Source organism: Pleurodeles waltl, chromosome 4_1, assembly GCF_031143425.1.
Source record: "Pleurodeles waltl isolate 20211129_DDA chromosome 4_1, aPleWal1.hap1.20221129, whole genome shotgun sequence".
Classification (NCBI taxonomy): domain Eukaryota; kingdom Metazoa; phylum Chordata; class Amphibia; order Caudata; family Salamandridae; genus Pleurodeles; species Pleurodeles waltl.
The window spans coordinates 778,308,413-778,333,491 of record NC_090442.1 but is presented as its reverse complement, the minus strand read 5'-3'; the positions used below and the strand labels follow the sequence as shown (position 1 = coordinate 778,333,491).

At 47.2% G+C, this 25,079-nt stretch overlaps 1 protein-coding gene across 3 annotated transcripts in view; it reads left to right on the top strand.

Moving 5' to 3' along the window:
* The window catches only part of LOC138288162 (arylsulfatase A-like), a 234,653-nt gene that overhangs the window by 82,911 nt on the left and 126,663 nt on the right, over window positions 1-25,079 (top strand). For all 3 annotated transcript variants that reach the window (XM_069229471.1, XM_069229470.1, XM_069229469.1), the window contains 2 exons: window positions 465-946; window positions 8,669-8,909. In XM_069229471.1, coding sequence (XP_069085572.1) covers window positions 726-946; window positions 8,669-8,909 — 462 coding nt within the window. In that variant the 5' untranslated portion in view covers window positions 465-725. The remainder of the gene's footprint in view (window positions 1-464; window positions 947-8,668; window positions 8,910-25,079) is intronic.

Here is a 25,079-nt window from a genome sequence, read left to right as displayed (position 1 = left end):
CTGCCACACTCCATAATTGTTGGCGGCAAAACTGCCACTGTGGCCCTAGTGGTCAAAAGACCACCAGGGTCGTAATGAGGACCATAATGTTAATAACATTTCACAGAATCTCACAGAACTAGGACGTCTCAATGGGCCTTGTACCTATTGAACATAATAATAACTATAATACTCAGATTGTGAACTCAGCTGTGCAGCTCACCGTTTTCTCTGAATAGCCGTACAATTTCTGTAGAGTGACATACGTGGAGATTTTGATCCCACTGCACTTCAGAAGTTGCTCAACACACTTTTCATAACTTGGCAACATTAATTTTGTCTATTTTGTCCTGTATTTCATACTTGCTCGTCTACTAATGTGTACCGTTCCCGCAAACCTCATGAAATGTAATAAAAAATGTTACGAACGATTTAATGTCTTGTACACATACATTTTCAGTGACAACTCTTGTTCTTTCTTCCAGGCTGTGTCTCTGAAGCGGAGCACCTGATGCCCCATGATCCAAAGCCATCTCATGCAGTCTGTCTACCAAGACCTGTCCAGCACATCCCTTCCAGGGCTTTCACATTTTTTGCAGAGCGTTTCTCTTTTATAATCATAGAAGAACAAAGGTCGCCTTGTGTTTCTCCGCTATCAGCGATTACCAAGAGTGCCATAATCACAGTGCACTTATTGATTCCTCTCTAGTGTAACCTGCCCTGTTGTACATGCGACAGTGGCTGCGATGGCAGCTCAGCAAGTTCTCCTCTGCTTGAGTCTGGTGCTGGCGTCCTCCACATCTAGGCCACCAAATATTGTGTTGATTTTTGCCGACGATTTGGGCTACGGTGATCTGGGTTGTTACGGTCACCCTTCCTCCTTGACCCCAAACCTGGACCAGTTAGCAGCTCGAGGACTGAGGTTCACTGATTTCTATACCAGCGGATCAGTGTGTACTCCTTCCAGGTATGTGCCGTTGACTCTCCAGCTCACCTCTCATTACTACAAGCACACTCCTCTTAATAATGGCTCCGCATTACTTTCCTAAATGTGTGCACGATTGTCAAGGGGGTGAATGTTAGCTTCAATCTGTTCTGGGCTTGTTTTGTGTGTGCAAGATATTCTCGTAAGCATGTCCACATTATCCCTGTAAAGGGAAGGTTGTAAAGCGCAAGATGTGTAAACATTCAAACTGTAAAGGTTTCTCAATCAGTTATGAGTTCAGTAGACAATTATATTGATTGCAGCAATGATTTGTACAATCCATAGTTTGAATTTCACATGAGCAGTTACCTTCGGTGGTCAGACATACGACGTTTAAAGGCATCAAGCTACCTGAAATTAAAACTATTCCGTATTGGGTATTAATCATGGCAACGTGTTTATGTTTAGCTGTTTTAAGCAATAGCATTGTAATAGTTTACAATTTTTTAATTAAAAAAATGTGCATCCCCTTAGGCAATTAAATGTCTTTTAACAGGCATCATAACCTGGTTTTCCAGGCAGCAAATCTTAGGAATTGGGCACCAGATATTGATGGTATTTTTTTTCACATTGTCTTTTAGCTTATTCTTGTATTTTGTACAGCAAAAGCTTAGTCAGTTCTAAGAAACAGTCAGTCTAAGGTCTGTGTAGGTAATAAGAATATCTTTGCTGACCATCTAATAAAAAAAGAACGAAAAACGACCCAGTAATTGTCTGTGGATTATAAGCAATTTAATATGGTCATGTTTCTGTATAGCATAACCTGCTACCTTTTGAATAACCATCCTATTCTCTGACTTTGTACTTTTGGGGTCTACTACACCCCAAGAAGCTAAAAGCTTGGCCTTCCTTTCTGTAGGTGCTGTTTCTGTATATAGTTATTGCTCCATCCCAATGTTCACTCAGACATACTATAACCAATTTCCTAGCCTCTTCTTAAGCTCAGTGTAAGTCATATTTGACAACGGGTGCATTAAACAAAATATCAAAAATATATATATAAAAGATATAATACCAATTCCGTCCTAATTATGAAAACACGATGGACTTATCTTGTGTACAGTGAACTCCTTAATCTGATTCAATTCTTTGTTGGACTGAGGAAATCTGAATGTCTTGTTAAAGTGTAGAACTGGAACATTTCAGGACTTGTTTCTGAAGAGGGCTGGTCATGTTGATTTAACTCTATGCTGCTCACCCTCCAAAGGGATCTGATAGCCAGAGGTCTCATAGATTCAGTACATGGATAAGTGCTTAATTTGTACATCAATCACACGCTACAAAGTTTACAGTAAGTGTCACCTTCAGGGCCAAATGAAAAAAATCTCGAGCATATCTCTTCACCTCTACTGAAATTATGCTGTCTTATTCTCCTGGACAGGCAAAAATACCCTTTAGCAACTGCTAAGCAAAATAGCAACTTACTACTAATACTTCATCAGTAACGTGTAAAATATTTATCTGATGTCAATAGAAAAATGTCTCACAAATAAACTTGTTTGCATAGCCTTGGAAAATGTCAATAGGTTTGATGAATCTGGGTTTGATACCTTCTTGTCAGGAGAGTGAAGACTGGAGTATGGCCATGGCTTGGAGCCCGCCTGCCAACTAGTGCATTAGGTAACAGAGGCTGCGTGCCTTCTTCTCCACTGGGGGAGAAACCCCCATTGTAGTTAGAGATTCCTGCTTGCCTGATCTGTGTGACTTCAATTTGTCCGCAGGCCAGAAGAGGCACTTTGGGAATACTAGTATGAACAGGCCCATGTTTTCATTCATCATTTGTTTTTGATTTTCAAATGCCCCTACAAAAAGAGGGACTTTCTCTTTCTGTTAAGGAAAAACCCAATAATGCTGACATGCATAAGGTTTTCTCTATGTATACCAGGCCCATTTAAGGATGTCTTGCATGGAGGTCCTCATTGACGCTCACCAGCCCTAAAGAGGGTAGGGAACCTTCACAATGGTGGTCTAGTGGTGAATGGGCAGTCAGGTCAAGGGTCTCTGACAACTCTGCCATTGGAAACCCTGGGTTCCTCTACTTCTAAATGAGATGGGGCAACTGTGAGGCTGGATGATAGGGCACCGGCTGGTTTTAGGCACATACTCCAACTTCTAAGTAAGGCTTTATGAAAATAATACTGAGGTCGCTCTTAACAATACTGTCATAACATGCAAGGGGGCTACTCCGCAATGGTGGAGGTGTGTCACCCTACTGGCTAAGAGCCAGCAGCAGAAAAATAAAAAGATATTTGAATATCTTTTTATTTTTCTACTGCTGGCTCATCCAGGAGGTACAGGAAGGGACAGGGCTAGACCACAGGAGGTGGGAGGGGGTATGAGGAATTGTGTGCAGTAAGTGCACATGTGTGTTTGGTCGGCCTAAGACGGCCGTCCAAACACATGTGTGTACCTAGGTTTCTCCAGCCTAGCTGTGTACACAGCCCGACTGGAGAAACTGCACTGGCCCCAGGGTTGTGTCTGTGCGGCAGTGACTGCCGCTCAGACCAATCCTGACGCTGCTTACATGCAGTGTTTAGCATGTAAGCAGTGCCAGGATTGCTGGGGAGCCTTTTCTGGGGTTCCAGTGAACGCTGTGACATCAGAACATGAAAGTAGGGCAAGCGAGGTGGCAGGAGAGGACAACGGCAGCGACGAACAGTAAGTTTTTTTTTTTTTAAATGTAATTCATACCCCTTCCCCATCATACCCCACCTCTCCTCCCCTTGATATCTGTGGCAGCCGCTGCTGATAACATGACCTCCTTTATAGAGTGAATCTTTTAGTTGTAAGTTGATTGTTTCGTCTTTGGTGGACCTAAAATTTGAAACTGGTAGGAACACACCTGTAATATTAGTGTGACACAGGCACTTGTTTTAATTGTCACAGGCACATTATTTATCTTGCTTGGAGACACATTATTGTTAAATTACGTGTCCCCTTTGGACCTGCACCTTATAAAGCTCTCTCATAGAAGTGCATTTGAGAAATCAGCAGTGAGGATGTTTTTTTAACATTTGATCTGCATAAAGAGATTAATCAAATTGAGAATAAAAAAAAAAAAAAAAACTGCAGTACACCAAAACCATACTGTATTTGGCATCCCAAAAACTGCTTTATAGGGAAACCCTTCCACGTCACATGCAGGTCATGTGGGAGAGCAATTAGGGGAGGCTGTGGCAGTAGTCAGTTCTGGTATGGAACTTGTGCAGTTTCATAGTACGTCTTGTCGGTTACCTTCTGTCTGGTTCAAGGGGACTATTTGAGAGGGGGTTTTAACCTTCCCCTCACTGCTCTGTTTAGGGTGGTTGCTATTAATTAATTGTCTGGGAAAATCCATCAGTCAGGCAGCACACAGTTATTTCTATGTTGTCTGTTCTTTCTCTTCTCGATGCAGGAATATCTCTTGGTGAAATATGGATGGGTTTATACTTGAAGTATTTTTCTGGCTACCTAAAGAGAGTTTTTGATGCACTCGCTATGCATATAGTTTGAAAGTAGAGAATTGTATTGGCTAAAAGCGTGCCTAGACTCAACATGTGTGCTTTATAAGTCATAAACTACCACGTTTACTGAATTTTGTGCAGGTTTCAGGTGGCTTACGCGAAGACTTGTGAAAGTTATTTGTACAGTTAAGAGTTTAAACTGTCAACCACCACAGCATCTCGGTCGTCCAGTGTAGCATTTTTAACAGGTATATAAGGAGTATTTGTGTAGTGAGAGCCTAACCAAAAGGCAACAGAGGGCTGTATGGATTCGAAGGTAAAGATGCAGTCCATTAATAATAGAAAAGGTAGTTGGGCTAACAGACTGTGACTGCCTCGTGATGTAATGTTCTTCAATGAGGTGTCTTGAGCTCTTGCCTCAGTGGAGCAAGCTTGGGGCAGTCCTGATGGATACAGCCATGTTTTCAGCTCCTGGGTGGACATTTTATGGATGTGTTTGGAAAACCCTACTGAAAGCTGCCTGACCTGATGCTTTGGTCATCTATATAAGGCACATCTTAATTGTAAATAACAAATGAATTGCAGTTTTTGATGTTCGATTTTCGTTGCTAGGTTCAAAGGATTTGAGGTAACTGTGGATACCCAAACACCCCTGAGTTTTGAGATCCCGGTCATGTCACAGACCTGAAATCCCTCCATTTGAGCCACTATGGACATCCAGGGCCTGCGCCATTACGGTGTCACCTTAATCAGCTGCCTCTGTGACCCAGTCACCTGCAGAGCCTGGTGCCAGCATTCCCTCGCTATTTTGGTAATCTGAGGCAGTGATTGGTGTGTTTTTACTCTACAATTGGGATAGTAGACAAACATTGCCAAAGGTTTCAATATAGAGTCTCACTGCAGAGTCCACCCAATCTTCAAAAAGCCATCCATTGAAAGGGAAGAACCGAGCCACACAATACTGCATTTTAAGCTCGCAATTACCAACTCAGATGGCAATCGGACACACTTATCATAGGGAACCCTTGGTGACTTATCCGCCCACAGGTAATGTGTCAGAAAGGATTGTAGTGTAGTAATGAAGGTTGAGAGGATGGCATAGGGTAATTTTAAAGTTCACACAATAATTGGAGCAATGTTGTCATTTTAAATAAAGCACACCTCCCATAATTGGTAGACGAAGTTTGCTCCAAGAATCGATGGTTTTCTTGATGCTTTGCAAAAGTGGGCTGAGTAAAGGTTCCAGCATTGTAGGGGGTCATCTGAAATGTGCATACCTAAGTAATTAAAATGAACAACTGTCGTTTTGACTGTGAATAATCTGGCCACCCCATCAGCTCCTTTTCTACTAATGGAACAAGTGTAGACATTTCCCAAATCACTTTGAGACCGGAAGCCTTGCCTTTTACTATGTGTATATAATAAATCATGGGTTAGTCAGCCAGTGTTTTGAAAGAAAGGCTTCATATCGTCCACATAAATTGACGCACATCGATGCACAACTGGTCTGCGATCACGTCAGCCATTCCCCAATCCAGTATGGCTGTCTTTTGTCTGTGTCTTTGTGACGTCACTATATTACATGCACAGTCCATAATGACATGGACTCCAGAAGCTCTGATGCCAAAATACACTACGCTCACTGCATTCAGTAAGCCCAATGTTTAACTTCATTACAGGGTAATCAGCAATATTTGAACATCAGCTTTCAGCACAGCTGCCCAAATTGCTAACACAGCTTCACTCACTAGGGGTTGTCAGCAAGAGTCAGAACTTGTCACAGGAAGGCATTCACTTCATCAGGGGTTAACGGGGTGCTACTGCATCCTGAACAGTAACACAACCATTAGATTTTCAGTCCACGGAATCGGTGCCACTGTTACTCTGCTCCATGGTTTGGTGAGTCTTCACTGTATCTGGTTTAAATACTATAACCGAGGGACACATCCATTCGGATCCTCCTGGCTCAGTCTTTGTTTAACAGCTGCCAACTGAGACAACATTCAAATCTCTTCAATTTCCAAAAGAACATGAACTATTCAGTAATTGCAGGGTCAGTTTCTTCAGTTGGGACATTAAGTAACCACTCCGTCCCACATGAATCAATTCTAAATCTTAAGAGTTTCTTTTGCTGACGGTCTAACATAGCCGCTGAAGGCTGCCTAGTGTGGCCAGTCTGCCTGCTAGCTACTAATTACTTTAAATGTTTTGCATCATTTGGAATCGATTTTTTATATGTGCATAATTCTGGCATTAATTACATTGCTTCTTGGTACAGGCAAACAAAAAATAAATAATTCAAGAATGTAATGAGCAGCAGACAATCAGAACAGGAGGGACCTGGCCAAAAAGACATTCCTGTAGCTCTTCGCAATGTCACAAGAGCAGACATTTGACGAAGGTGCAGTAGTAAGTAATCTACAATGGAGCCATCTCTGTGGAACACCTACATTCCCTTGCTACTCCTCTTAAATTTAGGGATCACCAGCCAAAGGCAACCTGGCACGCCATTGCTCCTGTACTTAGGCACAGTAGTCTTCAAACTTTTAATAAGTTTTGATAAACAGCTCCTGAATTTAAGGATGAACTAAGTGTTTTGAGGATATTGAATGTGCTTGAAGCAGAGATGCCAGTATTTACATGTAAATGTTGACATGAATACCCCACTGCATGTCGCTACTCGATTCCATTGTCCTAGTGCATACCTCTTAGGCATGAACTCATATTTCGGTCTGCTTCTTCTTCTGCATCTACAGGCCTGGAAACAAGAGATTGTTCTTAAATAAGTAGCTCAAACATGGAGGGATTACTTCCGTTATTAGTTCTGGAGCCTTTGCTGGTTGCCCTGTGAATTATCTGTTGGCATGTCTACGTGTGATGTGTGATTTGTAATGCTCACTAATTTTAGAGAAAGTGAAAGGACTTTTTTCAGACTGTTTTTTTGTACCTGTCAGGGGAAGAGATATGACACATAGTCAATTATTAATAATTACATTTGGAGTGAGGGTACCTTTTTTTTCTTTTAGTCAAGTGGAGGGGCATTTGTTAAACATTCCTTATGAAGTAACATGTTAAATGCATTAAATAATAACGAAAATCCTGCACACTGTGGCTCTGAGTTCTATTTCACTTACTTTAAATTTCATGTAAAATTGGTGCGTACTGTGAGGAGCTCCAGAGTGTGGGTGCTAGTGAAAAAGCTTGATAGTTGATCGATAGTGAGAATAAGGATGGTGTGATATGTGTAATTTAGTTCGTGACAGTTCTAAACAATCAGATGTCAGATGCAAACAAGCGAAACACACAAGAGAACAGTCTTGTTGCTGGATGATAACATTATTTTGACTTGTTCATGCTTTTAGTTTGAGTTTTCACTCATCTGAATTTGGGTACTTCTCTAAAACTATGAATTTACTCCTGTGCCATTTGATTTGGGCTCAGTTGGCCTGCACTTCTGGTGAGTCTGTTCCTACGAAAGAAGACCAAGCATAGGAGGATCGGTTTTAGGCCGGACTCCAAAGGACTTTTGCTACATCTGTGGCATCGTTTTTGGAAGGTTTCTGAATCTGCATGCATTAATCAGCAGGTTGTGTTGCTGCACGTGCTGCCAGGTTCAGAAGGGTGCCTCTGTGAGATGTATTTAGCAGTTAGGATTCCCACATCCGCAAGCCATTCGCACATCTGCAAGCCAGAGTCAGGAAAGTCTGTCCCTTCATCTGAGAAGTTTAAGGATGGTTCTCACAAACGCATCCAGAATTAACAGAGTATCTTCCTACACGTGCAGGTCCACAACCATTAACCTCAACCTGCTATGTCCCATTTGAGCAGTTCCTTCAAAAGATAGTTATATTTGGATCCACTGACAAGACCTAGTCCAGCGCAGCTTACTGTACATTCCCACTCCCATAAGCAAGGTCAACGCCATTGTGTGTATTATGTTGACAGTACTTAAATATCTGCAGAGGGACAAGCAGTCAAACTTAGGGTAAAGGTCAAAGGTCATTTTTCCCCAGAAGGCAGACATGCACATTATAAGAAAGATAATTAATTGACTGCCATGTGGCATGTCTAACTATTCCAATAAGGTATCCAAGCCACTTTACCAGCTTCAGGTTTGATCCTTTTATGTGTTATTGCCATTTCTATGTGGCTTTACTGGTCTTGATCAGCTATTCTGTTTTGTGTCCTGTCTATCTGATCAGATGCCACCCCACAAAATAAAGATACTGCACATACTGCAAATCATATCTTTCTATTCCAGGGCTGCCTTACTCACTGGCAGGTTCCAGACACGCTCCGGAGCATACCCTGGTGTCTTCTACCCTGGATCTCGGGGAGGCCTTCCACTTAGTGAGATCACCATCGCAGAGGTTCTCCAGGCCCATGGTTATTCCACTGCAATGGTGGGCAAATGGCACTTGGGTTATGGTGCCAATGGAACATTTTTGCCTACACACCAAGGATTCCAAAGGTTCCTGGGAGTACCTTACTCTCATGATCAGGTAAGTGTGAAATGATAGTGCAAAAGCGTTGGCAGGTCATTGCATCATTGATGTGCATTGTCACACCATCAGATACACAGAGTAAATTTCAAGCATTTGTCTAATGCCACTGGACCAATATTGCCAGGTTTCAACGATTAAAACGAGGGCCATTGATCAAAATAAATGGTCTGATTTAGAGTTTGGCGGAGAGGGCACAAATGTGGTGGAGTATCATGTCTGCCAGACTACTAGTCCATCCACTCTATTTCGAGTTGGGAAGACCATCAGTTTTCTGACGGCTGTGTCACCACTGCTCTGTTGTCAGAAACCATACACTGACTGACAAAATGGAGTTGGGATAATTGGAATAGGTACACCAGATGGTCCAACTTATTTAAAGAGGACAGTCTGATGTATTCTTGTTGTTGTAGTTTAGGACAACCAGGGAAATACTTGCACTCTCAAACTGAAAACAATAGAAAAAGTACCACCCCCCCTCCCCTTTACCCTGCGGAAAAACTCTCATTCTGTCATGGGTGTTTATCTTTTGTTTTTCAAAACTGAAAAGTGTGTGATAAGCTTCCTCCTGAATAATTGTGAGTGCTCACCATATTTTCAGTGCTTTCAGAGGAGTTTCCATGACGCAGGCACAGAAATCTATGCAGGGAAAGGGCAGATCTCAAAATATAAAGGCTGTATAGAGTGGCTGAGGAGATGACCTCTGCCACCCTGACGGACGGCGGGCCACCTGCCATAGAGTAAATGAGGCTCTAAATATAACTTGATAGCAACAGAACATTATGGCCTAAAAAGAAACAGAAATATAGATATTAAAAAATGCTGCACAGCATAACTTTCGATGAGGACAACCAAGAAGTGTACCATTGACCAAATTGTTGAGACAATTTGTAGAAATATATAGGTTTGTTGTTCACTTCCTTTAATTGTCCATACAATGAAAAATTTCCTAGCTATCATAACAGAAAGTTTCAATTTGATTAAGGACTCAGAGGCGAGGATTGTGCCTTGCTTTCTCCACTTTATTTCATGAGCAGCCAAGAAACCAATTCACAACTACAAGTCCCATGAACAGTTGGGAAAAATTAGTACAGGGTCAACCAACGAACAGTAGGCAGTCCATAACATAGTCCTTTCTTTGTGTCCCATCTTCCTCTTTCGAAGCGCCAGCCAGTCAAGAACGATCATGAAGCATCTTGTTTTGTTGTATCAGATCCTAGGAAGAATGAAACAGATTAAAGAAAGCGCTCATTCTGCAAACACATCCGGTTGTCACTTTAATTTTATATATATATATATATATATATATATATATATATATATATATTTTTTTTTTAAATGCAGTATATTAATAAACATGAGAAATGTAAAATACAAGATAACATTTACTTACTAAATACGGGGTGAGCTTACTTAAAAATTGTAGTATTATAAAGGTGAGCAGGGTGGGATAATCCTCGCCTCTGAGTCCTTAATAGAATTGAAACTTTTCGTTACGATAGCTATGACATTTTTCATTCTATGTCAGGACCGGAGGCGAGGATTATGCTAGTTTAAAGCTCGTTGACAACCAACTGTGCTATTTTCAGGACTGGTTTGAAATAGAACCTTTTAAAGGTAGAATCTGATGACCAGTCTGCTGCATTCATGATGCCCTCCAGACGAGCACCTAAGTGGAATGCCTTAGAGGCCATAGCTCCACGATTAGAATGTGCACCAAAAAGGGAAAGATCAATGCCCGCTTCCTGCATGACCCAACAAACCCAGCGAGCAATGGTAGGAGAAGAAACAGCTCTATGAGGTTTACGTAATGAAATAAGGAGTTGATCTTCACCAGGAGGACGGAGTTCAGAGGACATGTCCTCGTAAGCTTTAAGGCATTGTACCGCGCATAGTTTCGGAGCGTCAGGAAAAGACGGATAAGAGATAACCCTGGTATTCGTTTTTGTACGTCTACCTAATGTAAACGAGACTCCTGATGGAGAAAAGGACCTATGGGAAATGTCTAGAGCACGGACATCAGAGACCCTTCTACAAGATACCAAACAAAGTAGCATGGCTAACTTAGCTGAAAGTAGCTTTCTGGAAAGATAGTGATTATGTTGCCAAGATAGGAAGAGGTTCAAAACTTGATTAACATCCCAATGGGAAGAGTACCGGGGTTCCGGAGGTAAAGAGAGTCTTATACCCCAAAGAAGACGACACACCAGTTTATGTTCACCCACATGGAAACCATCGACCACTACATGTCCAGCTGAAATAGCGGATCGATAAGTATTAATAGAACAATATGCAAGACCTTTGGAAGCAAGGTCGGCAAAGAAGTTAAGGACATGAACTATATCTGTTTCTACGGGATTAAAACCCCTTCGCAAACACCAACGGGACCATCGTTCCCACGCAGATCTGTAACGCTTACAAGTGCTGAGGGCCCATGCTTTGGATAGTAATTCCTCAGCCTGTTGCGAAAGTCCTGGGACCGACCAGCGTCCCCGGAAATCCGCCACACCATCAAGGATAGAGAACCTTCCAGGACCATCTGATGAGGTATACCATTCGGACTGAGAAGAAGCGAGGGAAACAAGGGGAGTCGGATTAGAGAATCCCAAGAAAGTTCCAGAAGAACTGGAAACCACACTTGAGACCTCCAGATTGGGGTTATAAGCACAATGGATGCCAGCTGGGGACGCACTTGTGCGGATGTTCGAGTGATCATCGCAAAGGAAGGCAAGGCGTAAGCTTTCTCGTGACTCCAGTCCTGTAGAAATGCATCCATAGCTGTTGACAACGGGTCTGGCCTCCAACTGAAAAATCTGGGGATCTGATGATCCAACCTGGAAGCAAAGAGATCGACCGAAAACGGTCCCCAAAGTTGGGACAGAGAGGAAAACACTTCCGGATGAAGTTTCCACAGACTGGAGTCCTTGAGGTGCCGAGAATGAAAGTCCGCAATCTGATTCTGGCTTCCTGGGAGGTACTGTGCTATTACAGAAACCCGATGATCCAGGCAATACTGCCAAAAACTCGACGCCATATTGGAAAGTGCTTTGGACCCAGTGCCACCTAGGTGATTGATATATCGTACCACAGAAATGTTGTCCATCTTCAAGAGGACGTTCGACTTGATAGAATCCTTGGTCCAACATTTGACTGCAAATGGACCAGCTAGTAATTCAAGATAATTTATATGTAAGCTCTGTTCTTGTAGTGACCACGTCCCTCCAGTAGAGAAATCGACACATCGAGCACCCCAGCCTATTCTGCTGGCGTCTGACTCTATAACCAAATCTGGAGCCGAGCCGAAAATAGCTCTGCCGTTCCAGGCTTCCATATGTGAAAGCCACCAACGAATTTCCTCTACCGCCTCTTGTGAAAGGGTCACTTTTTGAGAGTACATTAGGCGTTTACGCAGGTGGGCTGCTTTGAGACGCTGAAGAGCTCGGTAATGCAGCAGACCCAGGAAAATTGCCTGAATAGAGGAGGAAAGAAGTCCTATGAGGCGGGCAATCTGACGCAGGGAGACTTTTTGTTTGACCAAGGTACGACGTAGTTCGTGACGTATTTTCATCATCTTGCGGGAAGGAAGGCTTAGAGTCGCGGATACCGAATCGATAGTGAAACCTAGAAAGACCAGTTTTTGAGAAGAGATTAAAAGGGACTTGGCCTCGTTTATGATGAACCCTAGGCCTTGTAGCAAATGGATAGTTGTCTGTAGATAATTCAATCAATCAATCAATCAATCAATCATAGTATTTATAAAGCGCGCTATGTACCCGTTAGGGTTTCGAGGCGCTGAGGTGGGGGGGGGGGTGGAGAGGCTGTTTAGCGGTCGAAGAGCCAGGTCTTGAGGAGCCTTCTGAATGTGAGGAGGTCCTGGGTCTGGCGTAGCGGAGTGGGGAGAGGGTTCCAGGTTTTGGCGGCGAGGAAAGAGAAGGATCTGCCGCCGGAGGTCTTGCGCTGGATTCGGGGTACGATGGCTAGGGCGAGGTTGGCGGATCGGAGTTGGCGTGTTGGGGTGTAGAAGTTGAGTCTGGTGTTGAGGTAGGAGGGTCCGGTGTTGTGAAGCGCCTTGTGAGCGTGGGTAAGGAGTTTAAAAGTGATCCTCTTGTCTACTGGGAGCCAGTGGAGTTCCCTCAGGTGTGGGGAGATGTGGCATCGGCGGGGTATGTCGAGGATCAGTCGGGCGGAGGCATTTTGGATCCGTTGGAGTCGTTTGATGTCTTTGGTAGGGATGCCTGTGTAGAGTGCGTTGCCGTAGTCAAGTCTGCTGCTGACGAGGGCCTGGGTCACCGTCTTTCTGGTTTCTGTTGGAATCCACTTGAAGATTCTGCGGAGCATACGAAGGGTGTTGAAGCAGGAGGAGGAGACGGCGCTGACCTGTTTGGACATGGTGAGGGCGGAGTCCAGGATGAAGCCGAGGTTTCTTGCGTGGTTGGCAGGGGTGGGCGGGGGACCAAGGGCGGAGGGCCACCAAGAGTCGTTCCAAGCCGAGGGAGTGCGCCCGAGGATGAGGACTTCCGTCTTGTCGGAGTTGAGCTTCAGGCGGCTGATGTTCATCCAGTTGGCGATGGATTTAAGTCCCTCGTGGAGGTTGGTTTTGGCGGTGAGCGGGTCATTGGTCAGGGAGAGGACGAGCTGGGTGTCGTCGGCGTAGGAGATGATGTTGAGATGATGTTGGCGGGCCAGTTTGGCGAGGGGGGCCATGTAGACGTTGAACAACGTAGGGCTGAGGGAGGATCCTTGGGGGACGCCGCAGATGAGGTTGGAGGCTTTGGAGCGGAACGGGGAGAGGCGGACTCTCTGAGTTCTGTCGGAGAGGAAGGATGAGATCCAGTGGAGGGCTTTGTCTTGGATCCCAGCTTCCTGGAGGCGGGTCAGTAGGGTGCGGTGGCAGACTGTGTTAAAGGCGGCGGATAGGTCGAGGAGGATGAGGGCTGAGGTTTCGCCCTTGTCCATTTGAAGTCTGATGTCATCTGTGGCGGCGAGGAGAGCAGTCTCAGTGCTGTGGTTTCGTCTGAATCCGGATTGTGAGGGGTCCAGGATTGAGTTGTCTTCGAGGAAGTGGGTGAGCTGAGAGTTGGCGATCTTCTCGATGACTTTGGCTGGAAAAGGGAGGAGAGAGATCGGTCGGAAGTTTTTGAGGTCGTTGGGGTCAGCCTTGGGTTTCTTGAGAAGGGGTTGGATTTCTGCGTGTTTCCAGCTGTCCGGGAAGGTGGCGGAGGAGAAGGAGAGGTTGATGATCTTGCGGAGTTCGGGGGCGATGGTGGCGTTTGCAGAGTTGAAAACATGATGAGGGCAGGGGTCCGTAGGGGAGCCTGAGTGGATGGTGTTCATGGTTGTTATGGTTTCTGCATCGTCCACGTGGGTCCAGGCGGTGAGGCGGCAGTCGTGGGAGGAGACGCCGGGGGTGGGGTCTGGCGGTGGGCTGGAGTTGAAGCTGTCGTGGATGGTAACGATTTTCTGGTGGAAGAAAGTGGAGAGTTCGTCGCAGAGTTTCTGGGAGGGCGGGATGTCGTTGGAGTTGGCTTTAGGATTTGAGAGTTCCTTCACGATCCCGAAGAGTTCTTTGCAGTCGTGGGCGTTGTTGTTGATGCGTTCGGTGAAATGGGTGCGCTTGGCGACGCGGATCCGTTGGTGGTGTTCACGGTTGGCGTTTTTGAGGGTGGCGAGGTTGTCGGGTGTGCGATCTTGGATCCATTTCTTTTTGAGCTTCTGGCAGATGCTTTTGGAGGTTGTAAGGTCATCTGTGAACCAGGCTGGTTTTTTCTTTCCTTGGATGGCGGTGTGTTTCTTTAGGGGGGCGAGGGTGTTAGCGCAGTCGAGGATCCATTGATGGAGGTTGATGGCGGCTGTGTTCGGGTCGGTTGCGTCGGGTGGAGGGTTGTTGGTGAGGGTGCTGGCCAGTTGGTCCTGGGTGATTTTGCCCCAGCGGCGGTGGGGAGGTGGCTGGATGCGGTGATGTTCTGTGATTTTCTTGTAGGTGAAGTGGACGCAGTGGTGGTCGGTCCAGTGGAGTTCGGAGGTGTGGCTGAAAGCGATGTGGTTGCTTGAGGTGAAGAGGGGGTCCAGGGTGTGTCCGGCGATGTGGGTGGGAGTGTTGACTAGTTGGCGGAGTCCGAGGTTGAGGAGGTTGGAGGTCAGTGAAGTAGTGTTGACGTCGGAAGTATTTTCTAGGTGGTAGTTGAGATCTCCCAGGAGGATGTAATCAGTGGATGCTAGGGCGTGGGAGCTTGCGAGGTCTGCGATGGTGTCGTTGAAGGGGGCTCTTGGTCCTGGAGGGCGGTAGATCAGGGTTCCTCTGAGGGTTGTTTTGGGGTCCGTGTGGATCTGGAAATGGAGGTGTTCGGCTGTTTTGAGGGTGTCGTCCGAGTGGGTGTGGATTTTGAGGGTGGCTTTGTGAACGATGGCTATTCCGCCGCCGATCCCGTTGGTCCGGTCTCTTCTGGTGATTTTGTATCCGTCCGGTATGGCGATGGCGATGTCCGGAGCAGAGGAGTCGTTCCACCAGGTTTCGGTCAGGAAGGCCACGTCAGGTGTAGTGGTGTCGAGCAGGTCCCAGAGCTCGATGGCGTGTTTTCGTGCGGAGCGGGTGTTGATGAGGATGCAGTTCAGGTGATTGGGGTTGAAAGTTTTTGTAGTTGGATTCGTCGTTCTGGTGCAGGAGAAGTTGCAGGTGCGACAGGAGAAAGGTCCTTTAGTGAGCTTCGGGGATGCCCGGAAGCATTCAGTGGAGGGCCCGGGGTTGAGGGCGCGGAGCTCTTCGGCCGAGAAGTGGGTGCGGGAGGCGCGAGGACCAGGGGGGGTGGCGCTGGGCGCGGTACAGGCGCGGACGTGCGCAGACGGGCTTGCCTCTGGCGCGCCAGCGGCGCGCCCGCTGCGCGGACGCGCAGCACCAGCCATTAAGAAGGGAGGGGGGAGGGAGGAGCAGCTGGGAGGCGGGAGGCGGGAGGGAGCGGCAAATGGGGGCGCGAGGGGGGCGGGCCGCAGGGAAGCAGCGGCTGGGGTCGAGGAGCGCACAAGGGGCGAAAGGCACAGAAATCGGGCAAAAACAGTCACAAATGCAGGAAAAAACACAATATGGACACAATACTGGCACTAAATACGATCAGGGAGACAGCAATCAGGGGGGCACAATGGGGCAAAAAGCGCCGGCGGCGAGGCGCAGAAAAGCGGAAAAAAGCTGAAAAAACAAACTTACGGGACGGCGGAAGCGGCACTCGGGTCAAGTGAGCCCACTAGCCACCAGGGATGAGGCGCAGGAGGATGCCTGCGGGTGGAGGAGGGCCTCGAACACGCAGACGGCAGCGTGGTCGTGGGGCAGAGGCAGAAGGCAGCAGGTTGGTGCTGCGGTCGTGAGGGGCGAGTTCAGGACCTGAACCAGGTCCGAATTCGCTCACTGGTGACGCGCAGCGCCAGCCATTAAGAAGGGAGGGGGGAGGGAGGAGCAGCTGGGAGGCGGGAGGCGGGAGGGAGCGGCAAATGGGGGCGCGAGGGGGGCGGGGCCGCAGGGAAGCAGCGGCTGGGGTCGAGGAGCGCACAAGGGGCGAAAGGCACAGAAATCGGGCAAAAACAGTCACAAATGCAGGAAAAACACAATATGGACACAATACTGGCACTAAATACGATCGGGGAGACAGCAATCAGGGGGGCACAATGGGGCAAAAAGCGCCGGCGGCGAGGCGCAGAAAAGCGGAAAAAAGCTGAAAAAACAAACTTACGGGACGGCGGAAGCGGCACTCGGGTCAAGTGAGCCCACTAGCCACCAGGGATGAGGCGCAGGAGGATGCCTGCGGGTGGAGGAGGGCCTCGAACACGCAGACGGCAGCGTGGTCGTGGGGCAGAGGCAGAAGGCAGCAGGTTGGTGCTGCGGTCGTGAGGGGCGAGTTCAGGACCTGAACCAGGTCCGAATTCGCTCACTGGTGACGCGCAGCGCCAGCCATTAAGAAGGGAGGGGGGAGGGAGGAGCAGCTGGGAGGCGGGAGGGAGCGGCAAATGGGGGCGCGAGGGGGGCGGGGCCGCAGGGAAGCAGCGGCTGGGGTCGAGGAGCGCACAAGGGGCGAAAGGCACAGAAATCGGGCAAAAACAGTCACAAATGCAGGAAAAACACAATATGGACACAATACTGGCACTAAATACGATTGGGGAGACAGCAATCAGGGGGGCACAATGGGGCAAAAAGCGCCGGCGGCGAGGCGCAGAAAAGCGGAAAAAAGCTGAAAAAACAAACTTACGGGACGGCGGAAGCGGCACTCGGGTCAAGTGAGCCCACTAGCCACCAGGGATGAGGCGCAGGAGGATGCCTGCGGGTGGAGGAGGGCCTCGAACACGCAGACGGCAGCGTGGTCGTGGGGCAGAGGCAGAAGGCAGCAGGTTGGTGCTGCGGTCGTGAGGGGCGAGTTCAGGACCTGAACCAGGTCCGAATTCGCTCACTGGCGACGCGCAGCGCCAGCCATTAAGAAGGGAGGGGGGAGGGAGGAGCAGCTGGGAGGCGGGAGGCGGGAGGGAGCGGCAAATGGGGGCGCGAGGGGGGCGGGGCCGCAGGGAAGCAGCGGCTGGGGTCGAGGAGCGCACAAGGGGCGAAAGGCACAGAAATCGGGCAAAAACAGTCACAAATGCAGGAAAAAACACAATATGGACACAATACTGGCACTAAATACGATCGGGGAGACAGCAATCAGGGGGGCACAATGGGGCAAAAAGCGCCGGCGGCGAGGCGCAGAAAAGCGGAAAAAAGCTGAAAAAACAAACTTACGGGACGGCGGAAGCGGCACTCGGGTCAAGTGAGCCCACTAGCCACCAGGGATGAGGCGCAGGAGGATGCCTGCGGGTGGAGGAGGGCCTCGAACACGCAGACGGCAGCGTGGTCGTGGGGCAGAGGCAGAAGGCAGCAGGTTGGTGCTGCGGTCGTGAGGGGCGAGTTCAGGACCTGAACCAGGTCCGAATTCGCTCACTGGCGACGCGCAGCGCCAGCCATTAAGAAGGGAGGGGGGAGGGAGGAGCAGCTGGGAGGCGGGAGGCGGGAGGGAGCGGCAAATGGGGGCGCGACGGGGGCGGGGCCGCAGGGAAGCAGCGGCTGGGGTCGAGGAGCGCACAAGGGGCGAAAGGCACAGAAATCGGGCAAAAACAGTCACAAATGCAGGAAAAAACACAATATGGACACAATACTGGCACTAAATACGATCGGGGAGACAGCAATCAGGGGGGCACAATGGGGCAAAAAGCGGCGGCGGCGAGGCGCAGAAAAGCAGAAAAAAGCTGAAAAAACAAACTTACGGGACGGCGGAAGCGGCACTCGGGTCAAGTGAGCCCACTAGCCACCAGGGATGAGGCGCAGGAGGATGCCTGCGGGTGGAGGAGGGCCTCGAACACGCAGACGGCAGCGTGGTCGTGGGGCAGAGGCAGAAGGCAGCAGGTTGGTGCTGCGGTCGTGAGGGGCGAGTTCAGGACCTGAACCAGGTCCGAATTCGCTCACTGGCGACGCGCAGCGCCAGCCATTAAGAAGGGAGGGGGGAGGGAGGAGCAGCTGGGAGGCGGGAGGCGGGAGGGAGCGGCAAATGGGGGCACGAGGGGGGCGGGGGCGGGGCCGCAGGGAAGCAGAGGCTGGGGTCGAGGAGCGCACAAGGGGCGAAAGGCACAGAAATCGGGCAAAAACAGTCACAAATGCAGGAAAAAACACAATATGGACACAATACTGGCACTAAATACGATCGGGGAGACAGCAATCAGGGGGGCACAATGGGGCAAAAAGCGCCGGCGGCGAGGCGCAGAAAAGCGGAAAAAAGCTGAAAAAACAAACTTACGGGACGGCGGAAGCGGCACTCGGGTCAAGTGAGCCCACTAGCCACCAGGGATGAGGCGCAGGAGGATGCCTGCGGGTGGAGGAGGGCCTCGAACACGCAGATGGCAGCGTGGTCGTGGGGCAGAGGCAGAAGGCAGCAGGTTGGTGCTGCGGTCGTGAGGGGCGAGTTCAGGACCTGAACCAGGTCCGAATTCGCTCGCTGGCGACGCGCAGCGCCAGCCATTAAGAAGGGAGGGGGGAGGGAGGAGCAGCTGGGAGGCGGGAGGCGGGAGGGAGCGGCAAATGGGGGCGCGAGGGGGGCGGGGCCGCAGGGAAGCAGCGGCTGGGGTCGAGGAGCGCACAAGGGGCGAAAGGCACAGAAATCGGGCAAAAACAGTCACAAATGCAGGAAAAAACACAATATGGACACAATACTGGCACTAAATACGATCGGGGAGACAGCAATCAGGGGGGCACAATGGGGCAAAAAGCGCCGGCGGCGAGGCGCAGAAAAGCGGAAAAAAGCTGAAAAAACAAACTTACGGGATGGCGGAAGCGGCACTCGGGTCAAGTGAGCCCACTAGCCACCAGGGATGAGGCGCAGGAGGATGCCTGCGGGTGGAGGAGGGCCTCGAACACGCAGACGGCAGCGTGGTCGTGGGGCAGAGGCAGAAGGCAGCAGGTTGGTGCTGCGGTCGTGAGGGGCGAGTTCAGGACCTGAACCATTCAAGGTTTCCATATAGAATTTGTGGGAACTCCCACACAGTTTTCGCTTCAAAAGCCCCTAGTGTTCTCTTCGCAGGACGCCCTTTTCATCCTGTGTAATTTGATTCCATTTGTGGATAAAATTCGCCAAACGACCCCCTACTTTTAGAAGGGAAGAAGGGAGAACACTTACCGTAAGAGGATGTTGATGAAGCTCCTCTGCCACCACGATGTCTGAAGCGTCTGGCCCTTGTTGGGTAGAAGTTGGCAAAGCGGTTGTGATCTTGGAACTGTGTCTGTCAGGAGCCTTGCCCTCTGAAGGAGTTGGTTGATTGTGGACGGCCGGTCGAGCGGCCCCTGCCTCGACCGGCCCCGTGGAAAATTTGAGTAGGATAAAACCTTTTTCATTGAGGAGTGTGCGTTGTCCAGGGATGTGAAAGTATTGACAAACTTCCCCAACCACTTGATGAAGGGTTCACCAAACAAACCCCCCTTGCGCTACCGGACCTGCTTCAGAATCAGCCAGATCCCCCAGTTTGGGGTCCACTTTAATTAATAAGGAACGTCGGCGTTCGGTGAAAGGGCGCAATTAGCATTCCCCAAAAAAATGAGAGAACCTCAGGAGAAATTATAGTACCAGAAGATTTAGCATCTTCTGCCATGTCCAAGATTTTTGTCAAAGGTCCCAAGACATCAAGAAGTTTGTCTTGACATGCTCTCCAAGACCTTTCCTTTCTTAGGGTCCTTTATACATTTTTGAAGAAAAGTAGACATCCTGGGGTCTAATTCTAGGGTGATGGCTACCTTGTCTGTTAAAGATGGTCATGGACACTCTGCCCAAAGACAATTACGAGAGTCTTTCTCCAGCAGCTTCCTTATACGTCCCGCTACATAAGATGCCACCTTGTCAGACGGTGTCCATTCAGACGACCTAGGATGGATAATGTCGTCTGGACCCAACATGTCTGAGACTTGAGGAGCAGATTGCGATCCAGAGGTAAGCCAAGACCTGGATGGACTGGCGTACACTTCTTGATCCCCAGATGAATCACTGTTAAGGAGAGTTGGTGACAGGGGCCTTGAGGAAACTAGAGGAAATTAAGGATCCGAAGGAGAAACTAAAGAATTCCTAACTTTATCAGAGAGATCTACATCAATACCCAATTCACAAGGACGCTTAGCTGGAGGCGCGTCCGCAAAGGTGTCGTTGGAGGCAGGAGGAGCGGAAGGGATAACAGGAGGGGATGAAAATGTCGCGCATTCGCGTGTTATCTGTTGCGATAGTCTGTCCTCAAGGGGGCCAATTGCCTCAGAGATGGCCCTATAAATGGACGTGTCCACCGCATCAAAAAATTCCTCCTCCTCATTAGGATCCATATTAGAAAATATGGAAAAGAATAATATCAAATAGTAAAAATACTTAAAGAAGTTCTTTCTTTCTTTTAAAAAAAAATATATATATATAGATAAATAATATATCTATATGTATATACAGCTGGGCGTCAGCTGATAGAGTGAAGAGTGTTATGCACTCAAATGCGAGAGGCTAAAGCCAGGGACAACAACACCCCAGTGCACAAAAATAAATTTAAAGTGGTTAATAGCAACCTTAATTGCTTGCCTGGGAGTATGACCCAAAAGGCAGTATAGTAACCTAAAGGGTTAAGTATAAAGAGAAATATATAACCAAAAATACCGACCCCTGTGCAAGGGGCGTCAGAGCCTTTTTTAAAAAAATTTTATTTATTAAATGGTAAATTCTGTTTCAATTACAGACCCAGCAGGGCATCGCTCTTCAGGCAGAGGAAACTCAGTTGTTTGAAAAAGAAAAGCGGACGAACGGGCTGAGGAGAAACACCCTTGCTCCGTTCTGAGGAGACAAGGGAATACGCGCGTACTGCTCAGCGCGTCTCCTCAGAGCGTTCGTTGCCAAGGTTACCTTCCCGACAAGCGCCCTCTGACGGTTGTCAGGAAGATATGTGCACAACTAAAAAACGCACGCGAAGGCGCGAAAACGCTCCCGCGAGTAGTGAAAAACAATTAATATAAAAATACAATAATATAAACCATAAATACAATGAATATAATCACAGAAGTTTAAGAGGAATAAAAAAGACGACTTATCTCGGCTGCAAGCAGCGAAGAAAGAGGAAGATGGGACACAAAGAAAGCACAATGTTATGGCCTGCCTTCTGTTCATTGGACTAAATTCCTACTGTTCATTGGTTGACACTGTACTCATTTTTCCCAACTGTTCATGAGACTTGTAGTTGTGTATTGGTTTCTTGGCTGCTCATTAAATAAAGTGGAGAAAGCAAGGCATAATCCTCGCCTCCGGTCCGGACATAGAATTAATTACAGTATTACACAGTTACACAAAGTACACAATTGTGAAACTATTCTGGCACCTTTTTTTTGTGGTCTGTTGTTGCTTTTTACTCACCAGTCCAATCAACAGTTAAAGATCTAACCATAATTTTGCCACTAACTATAGGTCACCCTTCATTACAACTATATCATTCGTGTTATAATTTAAGCTGAAAGTGGCTAAGAACTTCTACTTTTCTTTCAACCCAAATTTTGTATACCTTAACTTCACCATTCTCCTACCGTAGCACAATTCTATATGCCCTAATATAAGTACTGAATTTCTTATATTTACTACTTATGTGAACTATTTCAACCAGTATAATCTTCAGAGGATTTTTGAACAAGGGGCTGTGGGACGGGGAACAGCAGTCATTCTTTAACTAGTCATGTTAAAATACTTAAGGGAACAAGTAGGTCCTCACGCTCTGGCAGGTGTATGTCGCTAGCTTCAGGCCCCATATTTAGGCAAGCAAGTATCCTCCTGTGCATGTTCTCCCCATGCACTTCGCATATACTACTATATGCCCACTTTTGCACAAAGTATTTTACTTGTGTCAGAAACTGCTGTAAATTCTTCCAGTTCCTGCTCCTGTTGAAAATCCGTCATAAAGAAAAATATACACCCAATATGCTACCAAAGGATTACCTGTGAGAATACACCTTAGTGGTTCACAGTAGACCTATTTTTCCAACCTCAACCTGTTCACTGGACAAACAGATAATCCAGACACACACTGACTGTGATGAAAAGAAAATAATTACTCAACAGCCAATTACAGAACGTATTCCATATACACACATTTATTCATTTAAATGGATTAATATAGTGTTTAGCAGTGATCACACAGTGCAACAAAGTGTGAAATTCAAATGTGTATTACAAATAAAAGCAGCCAACTCAAGACTGTGGTGCTATGCAAACCATTGTTGAGGCCAGTAACCTACTACATTGCTTACAAGCTGTGGTCAGGGAGATCACACTACTGAGCCGGTGATCCTCACTGTCCATGATGAATTAACAGCTTTTGATGGACAAAGAGGGACACTGCGGCTGTGCTCCTTTTGAGACCTATTGGTGTCATTCAACACCATTGGCCATGCTGTACTGGTTAAAGGAAGTGACGTGATTTTTTGACTTTACACTGATTTCATTCATTGGTTATGGGACGAGCACAAGCCATGTTCATGCTACCTTTTACAGTGGAGCTTAGAGTCTTTCTATGAAGGGTCGGGAAGAGTTTCTTCTGTCATGCCTCTAATTTACTATTTTTGCACCCATGGCAGAGCTGCAGGGGTTGCATTTTACATGTATGCAGCTCACACGCAGTTTATATTTAATCTGCATGAACAGAAATTAATCAGCCCTGACAGCTCTACTCCACAGTCCAAAATAGCATGCATTCTTGCAGAGATTTGGCATTCGATCTATACCAACTTCCTGAAGTTGAACCTCGGTAAAACAGAGTTGCCAATCACTAGTAATAACATTTCAAAACTAGATCCCTCTGCCTGACTGTGGATCACGGGCCCATGCTCCTTCCCCACTAGGACAGTGCACAACCTTGGCTTCTATTTGGATATAGAGCTATTGCCAGGACACGCACGAAAACAAGTGTCCAGAACTTGTTTATGGCAACTGAAGCTGGTAAAGCAAGGTCTTCCTTATGTGGATCACATCTATCATGCCGGTAATCGAATCATTATTCTTGTCACACCTAGACTACTGTAATGCCTGCGAACTGGGGATGTTGAACAAGGAGCTGAAGCAGCTGTGGGTGGTTAATTAAGGGCAACTCCAAGTTCCAGCATATTTCACCTATTTTAAGCCAGCTACATTGGCTGCTTGTAAGGAGGCAAGCAAGCGTTACTTAAGGCCATAGTGATACTACTTCGTGTCATCCATGGCGCAAATCGGTAGTTTCTAGAAAATAAATTTACCTTATACGGGCCCTGAATCCTGAGATGAAGAGGCCAGTGGACACTTGCCAGCCCTAGAACATAGATCAAAACCTTAGAGAGTAGAATAAGCTCCCTGATGAAATCTGGATAATCTTCCAACTGCTCGTTTTTTGAACAGCATTACAAATATACTTGTGGAAGTAGTAGTAATCTCTTGCACCCCAACATTCCCACACATATTTCTACATGGTATCGATCTGATCTCTTATCTTTTATTTTTCTTTCTCTTGTCATATTGTGTACTTTGAGACCATTAAGCTCCGGTCTATGAGCCTACAAATCTACAATACAATACAAAAATGAATATAGTTCAAAATACAACTATATGAAAGTTGTTGACATTTCAGCCTTGTGATGGATAAGAAGGTCAACATAAGGAGCATAAGGAATAAAGGCACTAACTAAAATGGACTGATAGGTCCCAGAAGGCTGTATAAATCTGCTGGTGACGGGAATTGTTCAAGTATCTAAAAATTTGCAAGAAGCAAGTATGATCTGAAGGTTCCTACTTAACAGCTGAGGGAAACAAGCCACTATAGGAGTAAGGAAAGAACTTGTGCAGAAGATATGGCGCTGTATTAATTCGAAGCACTGGTCCTTCCTGATGCCTACTGAGGATTTGTTGTGTTTTGATTCATAGTGTTTTCTTTCAATTCCCTTTTCTTCCGTTCTCTTCTGCTTAAGGATCCATGGGACCCACAGTTGTCCAGTACGGGATTCTGCCCTGGATCCCTGGCTGAACAGCAGTGTCCCTTTGGACTCCTCTCTCTCTTCTTCCTTTGTGGGTTTATAGGGAAGTTCTGGATCTACAATAAACCTTCCTACCATCTATCATTTGTGTGTCTTCCTTCCTGGAATTCCATGTAAATTATGACATTATTTGACAAAGAGGAGAAAGAAATCTACCTTTTATTAATTTCACCAAGGGATGTAAAACTTTTAGTGTGAGTTGTGTTTTATTTTATCTGGAAAAAATTGCCAAGCGCATTTACCTTCCTTGCGCTTCTCAAAGAAACTTTGCTGCAGGCACCTCGCGCAACATTCAAAATCCGCGCTCCATTGTGGAATTTCACTGCTGGCAGCTTACTGTTGACGTCACTCACACCGGTGCATGCTGTGATTGTTTAAGCGTGCTGTGCAACACTTGCTGTTGGAATGCTTGAAAATGTAGATTTTCCTAGTAAGTTATGAAGAAAAGTCTTAATTGTATTAAAGACACAGAGGCGAGTATTGTGCTTAGTCTTTTCTTTATTTTCAAACAGCAGCTGCAGTCAAGAAAACAATACCCATGAGGCAAACGACAGTAGCAAATGGGAAACGAATAGTAGTTCACCAAAATACACCAATGGCCATCGAGC